Raw genomic sequence first — 12275 nt, 5'->3', positions numbered from 1 at the left:
ATTACATCTTATTTTATTTTATGTTATAATTACATCTTATTTTATTTTAGGTTATTATGTTATTTAAGTAATAATTTAAATAATAAATAATTTGAATTTAAATAATAAATAACTAAAGAGGTAGGATGAAGTGGTTCCAAGTGGTTGCATAATTACATCTTATTTTATTTTATGTTATTATGTTATTTATTTAATAATTTAAATAATAAATAATTTGAATTTAAATACAAATAACTAAAGAGGTGGGATGAAGTTTTTGGCCACTGAAAAATAATTAAATGATAACCTATATCATAATTTAGAGTTTTTTTAACAATTTGGCATAAGCAAGATATATTTACCAGGGCATTATTTTTTTCAACGATTTGGCATAGGCAATATTTTTTTTGCAGAGCATTATTCTACTTTGTATCTATCAAAAAAATTGTATCTACCAAAAAATTTTGTTTTGTTTTGTTTTATTTTGTTTTTTGAGAACTCATTTGTCATCTTCAAACACAGGCGATTTGAAACAAACGTTAGAAATCTCAAATTAAAAACAATTTTTACCAGAATTAAAATTTTGGTCATAAAAATACACTGCAAATAAAATTTTGAAAAAAAGCTGATATTCCACATGCAACAGCATAACAACAAATTAGTTTTACTCCTAAACCAATCAAACATTGTTTTTTAATTGGACAAATTTTCAACCAGCGAATTCCTTAATTCAGAAGTTCCCATCCTTTTATATCTGTTAAATTATGAACAGCAAGTCCCAGCAGTTACCTGGCAAGGCACTACATAAATTATCTACTCATGTATTTGTCATTTTAATTCAGAAGTTCACCATCCTTTTATACCTGGTAAATTATGAACAGCAAGTCCCAGCAGTTACCTGGCGAGGCACTACATAAATTATCTACTCATGTATTTGTCATTTCATATAACTAAAAATTACCATCCTCTTATATGATATTAATAAGGTGCCTCAAATTCCAAACCTATTCCAAGAGTAAATTCAAGTTATAAAGTTTAATCCTAATATTTGAGTAAATTCAAGTGATTTTGAATCTGGTAAATTATGAGAATAAAGTAAATTATGAAGAGTAAGTCACTGCAACTCATTGTAAATCCATCTGGTAAATCACTTAAGTAAATTCAAGTGATTTTGAATCTGGTAAATTATGAGAATCAAGTAAATTATGAATAGTAAGTTACTGCAACTCACTGTAAATCCATCTTGTAGATGTGAATCCATCTTGTGCATGTGCTGTCATTTATATAAATAAAATTTACTAATATTTATTTAAAAAATGTTACTCGATTTGTTATTATAATTACAGTGCTTTATCAAGGGAGAAAAGATTATGTAAATCTATCCTGTGCATGTGCATGTGCATGTGCATATTCTGCCTTATATAAATAAAATCTACCATTTTTTTTAAATTTAATGATATTAAACCATGGTTCTAATTTACATAATTTTTTAATTTTTTACATAATTTTTTAATTTCTACAGTCCAATATGATGGGTAACTTTTAATTTCTACAGTCCAATATGATGGGTAACTTTTAATTTCTACAGTCCAATATGATGGGTAACCCTGTCAGTCAATTATCAAAAATGAAATTTTATAAATTAATAAACTATACACATCCCTTAGTTCCATATTTTAGACGGATCTATGCTGGTTATTAAACCATACAAAACTTTTACATAAGCAAGGCACAGTAAGCAAATGCGATGGAAAAATGAACTGATTAGTAGATCTAGTTAGTATCAACAAAAAAACAACTCTGTCATGGTAGTAACCTCACAATTACAATTGCAATCTAATATGAACATTGGAGTTAATCTGCAAAAAGATGTGTATCAAACCACAGATTGAGGGGTTGTGGTTTCTGTTGAAAGACGAAACATGTCCACATAGAGGCTAATGGTTTCTGTTCGAAACATAAAACATGATCAAAGATACAGATATAGAGGGTCATGCACAAAGAGATATAGATAAGAGATTTGCAAGTGAATCACACCAAACCTTCACAATTCGTTAATGAAATTGGATTGGAATTGTCACAACACATCCACCCAATACGAATACTCACAGAACAATTGAAGTATGTCTGAAATTTCAATGTAACAGAAAAATTACAACAGTGAGGCGTAGCAATGGATGCAAAATTTCACCATATTTTATTATATATTCTTATCAAAATACCTTCATGGGATTACATATGCTGGCTCAAAACTTTAGCCAGAGATACTTGACCTTATGGTAGTACTCCCAATCTCTCTGCCTCTTTAAATCTCAGGCAATAATACCCCGAGAGATGCTTAACTCAGGAAATACTGTTCACTCAAATTGTACATATATGACAGACAACTAACGATGAAAACTAGACTACTACAATATATCACATCAACATAACTGATAGATAAAAATGGAAAATCAAGGAGTTGAGGGATGAGCACTAACACATTTCTGTCTCTTCACTTCATTCTCCTTGCCAACCTTGAATACACTCGACAGAATTTTTATTAATCAGCACTAGGGCTTGGGGATTGGAGTACAATATGTTTGTGCAGCACACTGTACAGAAATGGGGGTTAGCTCTCTCTCCAAGTTTTGATGGAAAGAAATGCACTCAAAAGGCAAATTAGCTGACTGGTTTTGGAAGGGGTATGGACGGGTGAATGGAGTACAATATGTTTGTGTATCACACTGTACAAACCGGGTTTAATAGGGGTTAGCTGTCTCTCTCCAAGGTTTGATGGAAAGTAATGCATCCAAAGGCAAATTAGCAGGCTTGTGGTGAAAGGGTAATTGATTTGCGAACGGAATGAAGGGACAAAACAAAACACATCTTTAACCGGGGCGTTTTTAGCTACAGAGTATTACAACACCTTACAACACCTCTACTAGGCAATTCAATTCATATCATAGCTTTGAACAGAGATGGTGGCTTGAGGAGCTGCATGAATGTAGACAAAATCAAAGCTTTGACCAGGAGCAATGGATTGCCATAAACTGTAAGAAGAGCCCCCTGTTTTAGACAGACCCCAAATAGGACCATACAATCTTTGAACTGAGAGCTTGATGTTCTTGACTGTTTGTTTGGACTTGTTTGTTATCAATGTAGAATATCTGTAGTAAGTTCGACCCCGAGAACTCCAGGATGAGGTCACCGATTGTGATACAACAATTGGAGAGTAATCTTCTGCAAACAGTGCATTTAGATAGTAAGCATGTGAACAAAGAGATGTTGACAAATGCCAAAGACTGGCCTTGTTTACTGAACAAAGCTAAGATTAGTGATCTTACTAGGTGCCAGTGGAGGAGAGGCCTGGACTGGAGGAGATGGATTGGGCTTGCTTACAGGTGCGGGAACAGCAACTGCCCAAGTCAAACAAACCGTTAGTTGCTTTGATATAAAACCAAACAATGCTCGCTCTTTGAGTTTAATTGCCCAAACTGTATTTTGATCCTGTCCTTATCTAAATGTTAGATTGATGCTTGAATTGTCCCGAGTATATATTTGATCAACCACTACATACCATACATTGGAAACCGAATTAGATTACAAGTTCCCTGCATTGGTCTAACTTTGATGTTATAAAAACATACCTGGAAGAAGCTGGTTTAAGTTGCCACCAGCATGAAGCCTGGCCAGGACACCCACAATAGGGGCATTGTTGTAGGTAGCTGGTTCCGTCTGTTCATAGTTGTCTCTCTCGTCTGCAAAATTGTCATTCTGATCAGGCCCCCCAACAAGAGCACCATGCAAAACATTGGGATCGCTTCCCTTGCTGCTATACCAAGTGCTATAGCCCCCTGTGCAGGTCACGAAGGATCGGCTTACTTTGTAAGATACAATAGATGAAGCTCTGTGGTGTACTTGCTGAGGGTAGTTGCTGCCATAGCCAACCATGTAACTTGTGGCTCTCGGATTGTCTCCGAGGATGTAATCTATCTGCAATGGCCCAGAGGCAAAAAGCTTTAGCAATTTGCTCAAGTACCCATTTTATATGGTAGCAAACTTTTTTTGAAAACCCTACTCCACAGGGCCCAAATCTGAATATTGGACTGCGCATTGGAAAACAAAAACAAACAAGACTTCTCGAAGAAAAAAGCATATATAATCATTTGATGTTGGTAGCTGCTGGGATTGGCAAGCATGCTGTAAGAGACCTCAAATGCATACCTGAGATTGAGCAGAAGACAGAAGCTCTGAGGGTTGCACAGCTCCATCCGGGCACTGAATGTTCTTGTGAGTAGCAGTGAGGTAATCAGAGTAGACTGTAAGGAGAAATGATGCACTTGTCACAAACTGGATGTTGTTCCATTTCTGCCAAAACAGGAGGCCACCTGGAGTTTTCTGTACAATCCTATTGCCTTTCTGCAAGCACGCACACATGAAAAACTCTGCATTTTCCTGATAGTTTTGTAGAACAGCATTACTCTGCCCACCTCTGCCTTGCATGAGGAACTGCAACAATTTAAATGAACATTCAGTCCAGTGAAAATCATTCAATCATGCAGCGAATATCACTGGATTAGAGAAATAACATATTCCGAATTAAAGAGAAAGACAGTGACACTGGGCTCAACGGAAACATAGTGTCCAATATAAATACAAAGATTTCATCATTACCCACCTTGGAGGCCAGGACCTGCACTCCAGCATACTTCACATCCCAGCTGAATTCAGTCATTTTCCATCCTGTTCCACCTAGAGAATCAGCATTGTCGATCACATAGTTCATGTAAGACAAATCTCCAGTAGCCTCATGAAGCCATGCCGCTGCCCAAAGAAGCTCATCCTGCAGAACACCATCATCAGCAAGAAGAGAAAGATGAATAACCACAAACAAGTACCATTCCAGATAACCTCCATATCTAAATAACCCAAACAGAACAACTTCAAGACATTCCAAAACAACAAAGCCACAGTAGAACTGGGGTTTAAGCAGTCAAGATTACCGCATATCCACTCTTGGAGGCATAATACTTCTGTGCAACAGTAATGCTGCTGTCATATTTGCCTCTGTACTTGTCAGCAAATGAGAAAAGCTGCAGAGTTCACACCGCATATTTGTTAGCGAAATAACACAGATACAATTATAAATAATGGCAGCATCCAGGGGAAAAACTGGAAAATGAAAGCAGAAACTAACCTGCTTGGCATGGTTGAGAAGCTCATTGGAGTAAGCGGGATCAGAGTGCCTGAAAACAATTGAAGCAGCAGCCATTGCAGCTGCTGTTTCTCCCGCGAGATCCGAGCCAGGATTGTTTGCATCAATTCTATATGCCTGGCGAGGTGTGGTCATGTCTTCTGGCCTTTGCCAGCATTTATGGTCCGAGTTGCCATCACCCACCTAAGGGAAAGAAACACCAGGCAAATCCACAGATCAGAGATTAGTATAAAGCTTTTTATAAGCTAAATAAGATGAATTCTGAGATCTTCCTTATCAGAAACTAACCTCTCCATACAGTACATCAGCCTCTGTATGTGCCTTGAGCAAATAATCAGTCCCCCATCTAATAGCCTCCATCGAATGACCCAACTCACCACTGCTGGCCAATTGTTTGCCATATTCAACAACACTCCACGAGAGCATGGTGACTGTAAATGCCATTGGGAGGCCGAATTTAACATTGTCACCAGCATCATAGTATCCTCCTACTAGATTCACCTGCAGAAAAACAAAATGCAAGGATTTCAATCAGTTTACTGATCTATTCAACACTGACATTAGTGCCCAAGTGAACAAATATAGCAAAAACATATCTAAACCAAGCCGGAAAACCTCATACCCCATTGGCTGATCCATCACTGAGACCAGAATCATCCCTCCAGCTGACTCTCTGGTTGCTAGGAAGCTTTCCAGATCTCTGAGCCTCGTAAAACATGATACTCTTGCTCAATGCTGCACCATAGTCATGACCAGCTGCTGCGGCTCCAATGCATAGCGCCAAACTCAAAACATACAGATACGAAGCCATGGAGAAACTCAATTGAAATAAACTAGATGGGCCCACTTCAGATAAGCGCCCTTTGTGAGAACCCTAACGTTAGTTATTGCTGATAGGATAACATGCAATGGAGGAGAAGGATACACTGAAAGAATAATGCAGCAAGCTAAGTGAAAGTTAGGAATCAATCTCAGTGTGAATCAAATACAGATCTATGAAGCCAAAATGTTTCGTCTCAAATCAAACATATGAGAAGTAGCACTCAAAACTAAGATCTTGGAGGACTAATACAGTTCACAGCAATAAAAAAGACCCCAAATGACCAGATCTGAATGTGGGCAAGCTGAGAAACCTAAGCTCCACTGCTAGCTATCAGGATTAAGAAAACAGTTCCCCATATATATATCTATATGCCCCAACACATCACAATTGCATTCATCCAAATGCCCCCAATAAAAAACAGATCTCAGAGACTGGCAGCAACGAACACCCACAACAATGAACAATGTAGCTTCAGCAAAAGAAGCATAACACCCAAAACCAGACCCACAACTAGAAAAAAGCAATACACAGCTTCTGCATTATAAAGATGCAGTGCATTCTGCAGAACCAAATGAGAGCATTGCCTAATTCTCCAACAATCTACACCAAAACATACAGCATTGTCTGCTATCACTGCTTAGAGATCACAGAGCCACAATATCCATCAGCCGAAGCACTTGAGCAAGGCTGACATACACACAATGGCTATGGAGGACTATGGGCTCTTCTTCTTCACAATATGAAGAAACAGGGCACCAGGGATAGCAGCAGCTGAGATAGATGAGGAGTAAAGAAAGGCTAGAGAAGTGAGACAATATATGCACAACGTTGGGAGGCAATTTCCCAAAACTAATAATTAAAAAAATGTTATTTTATTTTATAAAAAAATAGTAAATAGTTTTTCTTAAATGCATTGACAAACTAGTTCCAAGTTCTCACTGATCTTCCTTCCGACATCTCTTCACACTCCTTGTCATACCAGTCGGTGCCCATTAAATGCCCAAATTTACTTCAATCCAATTGATTCCTTGACCTTAATTCATCTGTACCCAACTATATAAAACACCCATTTCATTTTCTGTGCTGATTTTTCAATTTTTACCATTAAAACCCTAGATGAAGACAAACAGTGAGATCCTGAACCGTTGGCCTCTGACAAAAAAAATAACAAAAACACCCCTACATATATCTCATTCCCCTCTGCCCATTACCCATCTATCACAAATAGATTAAAAAAATGCCCTTTTTTCCAACAGCCTTCTACTTTTTTTTTCCCTTTGCCAACTATGGCAGTTTCTGCTAAGTAGGCTTTTCTTCACCACCAAACAAATGGTCAACTTTTTGTATTGGAGCTTGAGCCAATATATATCTGTTCACACAGCTAAAAAGTAGAGGTGATGACCCAAAAAGAGGCTATCAATATGATATGATAAGCATGCCCATGCATGTGTGATATATTCAATGTATATACACACAAACCACATAGTATTCCTTTCTCTGCTGTACTGCGCAACTCAGGAATACGTGCAGTGTGAACGTTAGAGAGAACGGTTGGAGATTCCACGTGGATATCAAGATTATCTGGCCGTTAAAAGCTTTAACGGCCTCCTCCACTGTTGCAGTAACCGCCGATTTCTCTTCCCAAGCAACGGCCCACACCTCCCCCACCGAAAGCAGCCAAGTAAAGAAAAGTCAAAAAGAAAAACGGAACTGTAGGAGAGATGCCTTTGATTTTATTTGTTTCTCGAACCCACAAATGGAGGGAATAATTTTTATTTTCAATTAATTTTAATAGGATTATAAATTAAAATATCTATTTCTCAATGTCAAATTAAATTAAAATAGCATAAAAGAACTTAAATTACAAATCTATTTTTTAATTTAAAATTTATTTGAAATAATAATTTTAATTACATTTGTTGGTTCAAAATATATTGATTATAAAAAAAAAATTGTTAGGTAAGTATCTATTGGAAATTTGAACCAGTGACTTATCCTAAGGAGCGTTTGAACGAGGGAATTATCGCAAGGAATGCCTTAACAATACACCATGTTAACCATTGACCATCAATCCAAAGCCCATGAGTTTACGATAAATTTCTATTATATAACTTTTATCGAATTTTTTTCTAAATTTCAATTTTTTTATAAAAATATAAATTTTGTTTTAAAATGATTGCAATGCTCGAGAAAATATTTTCTTTTTAACTAGGACAATGGTTAGCATTAGTACCCAACTTCCACTTTAATATGAAAGGATCCTTTCTTTGTTACCTAGGAGAATGGATCCTTTTCTTTCTTACCTAAGAGAATTGAATAGGTACCAAACTTTAATACTTTAATGTGAAAAGAATATTTTTTCTCTTGCCTAGGAGAAGGTGGGAAAGTATCTTTTTTTTATTTAGGAGAAGGTAGGAAAGGATTGTTTTATTATTATTTAGAAGAGGGTCATTTTCTTTTTTACCTATCATAAGGGGAGGATTGGCATTAGATTTTCATTTTTATAAGTTATTATAATGAGTTAAATAGTTAAGAATATATGTATTTTCGTAAAAGGTATTAATTTATTTAGAAAGAGTATGTAAATTTTTATTGATTTTTTTTTATTTTTTATTTATAAAGAAAAATAATTTATTTTTATGTATTTTAGTAGTAGTTTGTAAGTTTGTTTTACAAACAAAGATGTTTTTTACATTAATTTGATTTAATCGTGATCTTAAAATTAGATTGTTATTATCATTAATGACTTTTGAATTTATTAAAGGTGTAGTCTAACTTACACATCAAATGGTTTTTTGACCAGAATCAACAATACAATTTTTAATAAGATTGTGATTTTTTATAGTTTAAAATACACTTTTAAATGCATAAATTGATCAGCCCCTTCAAAACCCCAAAGACACTCAATCTTTGCAAAATAAATAGTTTAAACTTATAATTTTTTTAATTTTCTATTAAAATTAACCTTAAAAAATATTTAGAAAAGAACCATTTTGTTTATTAGTTAGACCATATGTCCATAAAAGTGAATTAAGGGATTTCATCTCTCAAATTTGTTTACAGGATATATTATCAATAAACTAGGAGCATATTACCAATAAAAAATGAATTTGACTTAAATGGATAAAAAAAAAAATTATATTAGTCATAGGTAAGTAGGTAGATTAACTACTTTATTCTTGGATCATTTAATATGTTTTAAATTTGTGTCAATGTTGTTTTCTTATCAAATGGAGAATTCTTAAGAAGGTGGTGAGATTCTAAAGTGACAAAAAATGAGTAGTTTAATTTATAGATAAATCATTTTCAAGTTGTTTGTAGTGAGATTTTTTGGAAGTTTTTTTCGGTGGATTTTTCCAGTGTAATCTCTCTAAAATTTGGTAGGAATTTATTGAAATTACAAGCTTGATGGGTAACCCTTTCACAATCTAAGTGCCCTAGGGGTTTTTCATGGTGTTGAATCTATATATATGGTCAAAAAACCAGTTTAAATAACACAAATCAAGATTTCACCTTTAATTTTTCCACCGGTCAAAATTTCACCTTAAAACTCCAATAATTTTGAATGAGATTGTGAATTTTTTATTGTTTAAAATATATATTAAAATGTATAAGTAAATTTAACAGGCTAAAACACCCTTCTTGGGGCACTCAAACTCTATAAATTAAACAATTTAAACTTATAATTCTTAAAAAATTCTTCCAAATTTAAGTAAAATTGGCTTGGAAAAAATACTTGGAAAAAAACCATTTCATTTATTAAATAGCCTATTAAAAAAATACATCCTTTAAATAATGGTTATTATGTGATTTTTACAGAAAGATGTTGGTACAATGGTTAATAAATTAATAATAAATATCCACAAAACTTATGAGTTGTCTTTACTGCAATTTTTTGGACGATTTTCCACTGGATTTTTCTGGTCTAATAAAATCTGGTAGGAATTCATTGAAATCACAAATTTGATGAGTAACCCCTACACAATAAAAATGCCCTAAAAATTTTTCAAAGTATTGAATTCCAACATAGAAATTCCAAAAAATCACAGTAAAAATAATTCCCAAAATTTATATCAAAATTAATGATATTTATTAAATCTTAAAAAAAATAAAAAACTCTATATTAGGCTCTCCAACCCCAACCACACATGTGAGCTTGTTAATATACTCTATTCGAATTTGTTATGACATTTGTAATGTTCAGTTATGTTGTTGATATTATGATTAAATGGTATCACAAGTCCAAACAGTAATATACTTACACATATAAAGGAAGATCTTTAAAAAAAAAAACTTATTTAATTAGATGGCTCAAAGAGCAAAATTCAAAGAGACATTTATTGTTAGAGATTTCAGCAAAATCACATAGAGAATCATTTGTCGACGCGTTTCGAACCAACTAGTGTGGTTCATCGTGACGATAAACCACACTAGTTGGTTTGAAAGACAAATGATTCTCTAAGAGACATTTATCTTTGAAAGATCACTTAGTTCCTAAGATTATGAATGAGATTTGGAATTAAAGAACGAGAAGTTAAGGAGAATCATTAAGTTAGAAAGATGGGTTGTTAAATATAATTATTTGTTAAATGTTACAACATGTTGATATTTAATTAATAAAATTAAATAAAATATTAAAATTAAATAAAATTAAAATTAAGTAAATATATATTTATATTTTAGTTTAAAATAAATAAAAATAAGCCATGAAATTTAAATGGATCATAAATGAGTGTATTGTTAACATAAAAAAATTAATTGTTCAAAAAATTATAAACAAGTATATATTATAAAACTTATAATCTTATAAAAAAAAATGATTTTTATTTATAGACTAAAAACTAAAAAATTAAAAATTAATTTGCTTCATTTATCTAGTATAGACAACATAGAAGACCTCTATCATAATTTTACTACAACCCTCTCATACTTTATTAACAAGTTCTCAATTGAAGTTTCAAATAATAAAAGAAATAGCAAAACCAATCCATGGTATGACAAAGATTGTAAAAGTGCGAGGACAGCAATTAAGGAAGTTGTTGATGAATCTCTTAAAATGGACAAGATAAAAAATATACAAAGCCCTAACTAAAAGGAAAAAGAGGCAGTACATTCGTCAAAGACAGGAGAATCTCTTACACCTCTCTAAGGTAGCTCCTAAGAAATTTTGAAGGCAAATTCTGACTAGGAAGACTAAAGATAATGATAAAATTTCTCTTCACGATTGGAATTCCTATCTTAAAAAGCTTTATGAATCTCCAAATGTCATGGATAATTTCGAAACCCTGCTCATAACAAAAGAAGTTTTCTCTTTAGAAGACATTAAGTTTGGGGTTAATCGTCTCGCTAATGGGAAAGCTGAGGACATTGAAGGTTACCAGGCAGAAATCTTGAAAATTGGAGGTCCTGTCCTCATCCCCCACATCCACAAGCTTTTCAATCAAGCAGTCAAGCAAGGGTTCCCTAAACCTTGGATTGAGAGCCTCATTATCCCTATTTTTAAAAGTGGGGATACAAATAACCCCTCTAATTATTGGACAATTATGATCAACCCTCTCTTAGCCAAGTTATATGGTAGTATTTTGGAAAAGAAGTTAAGCATATGGCTTGAAAGTGAAGGTAAACGGGCTAAAGGCCAAGCAGGTTTCAGAAGGCATCACTCAACAACGGACCACCTCGTTACGCTTAGGATCATTGCGGAGGAATGTCGTAATGATAAATCCAATTTATTTTGTTGCTTTGTGGACTTTAGAAAGGCTTTCGATACGATTCCTAGATATAACCTTTGGAATAGATTATAAGAGCTAAAGGTTCCTCTCGAGTTGAGAGCTACCGCTATAAGGTTATACGAGAATGTAATTGCCAAGCTAAAGAGCAATGAGGGGTGGTCGAAAGATATTAAGTGTAACATTGGAGTTAAACAAGGTTGCCCCCTCTCCCCTACCCTATTTGGCATTTACATCGATAAGCTCGAAGGCTATTTAGAGGAAGCAGGATGTGATGGCATGATCTTAGCTGGGATAGTCGTCATCCTTCTTCTCTATGTTGACGATATTGTTCTTTTTGCAAGGTGCCCATCTGATCTTGATAAGCAACTTAGGCTTCTTAAGGATTTCTGCACTACCATGGGTATGACTGTTAACATTGACAAAACAAAAGTTATGATTATCAAATCCAAGAAGGAAACTTATGCTAATTTTATGTATGACAATAATAACTTGGAGGAAGTGTATTCTTGCAAGTACCTAGGAATTAATATTCATCACAAGCTCAACT

General features: G+C 34.1%; 1 protein-coding gene across 2 annotated transcripts; it reads right to left on the bottom strand.

The window, feature by feature from the left end:
- Positions 1 to 2153: 2153 nt before the first annotated feature.
- LOC149160949 (endoglucanase 19-like) lies at positions 2154 to 6803 on the bottom strand. Of its 2 annotated transcripts, none has more exons than XM_089436843.1 (9): positions 5799 to 6803; positions 5465 to 5677; positions 5159 to 5359; positions 4965 to 5054; positions 4640 to 4804; positions 4186 to 4470; positions 3609 to 3954; positions 3306 to 3377; positions 2154 to 3201 (listed from the first exon to the last, which is right to left on the bottom strand). In XM_089436843.1, the coding sequence occupies exons 1-9, from the start codon at positions 5985 to 5987 to the stop codon at positions 2912 to 2914; spliced, it is 1851 nt and encodes a 616-aa protein (XP_089292969.1). In that variant the 5' UTR covers positions 5988 to 6803; the 3' UTR covers positions 2154 to 2911. The 2 variants fall into 2 exon arrangements, with proteins under 2 accessions (XP_089292969.1, XP_089292970.1); XM_089436844.1 differs by having other exon boundaries at positions 2154 to 3198.
- Positions 6804 to 12275: the final 5472 nt, after the last annotated feature.

The sequence above is a fragment of the Pinus tabuliformis genome, chromosome 5_2 (genome assembly GCF_031772625.1).
Source record: "Pinus tabuliformis cultivar Carrire ecotype Pingquan chromosome 5_2, CPIR1, whole genome shotgun sequence".
Lineage (NCBI taxonomy): Eukaryota > Viridiplantae > Streptophyta > Pinopsida > Pinales > Pinaceae > Pinus > Pinus tabuliformis.
This window is presented reverse-complemented; position numbering and strand designations above follow the sequence as displayed.

Bases quoted from the DNA above. Each gene is read 5' to 3' on its own strand.
- LOC149160949 (XM_089436843.1), bottom strand. From the start codon at position 5,987: ATGGCTTCGTATCTGTATGTTTTGAGTTTGGCGCTATGCATTGGAGCC. The intron at 4,805-4,964 runs GTAATCTTGACT...GGTGTTCTGCAG, and splicing joins CCTCCAAGAGTGGATATGCG to GATGAGCTTCTTTGGGCAGC. The intron at 3,202-3,305 runs GTAAGATCACTA...CACTGTTTGCAG, and splicing joins CTCTCCTCCACTGGCACCTA to AAGATTACTCTCCAATTGTT.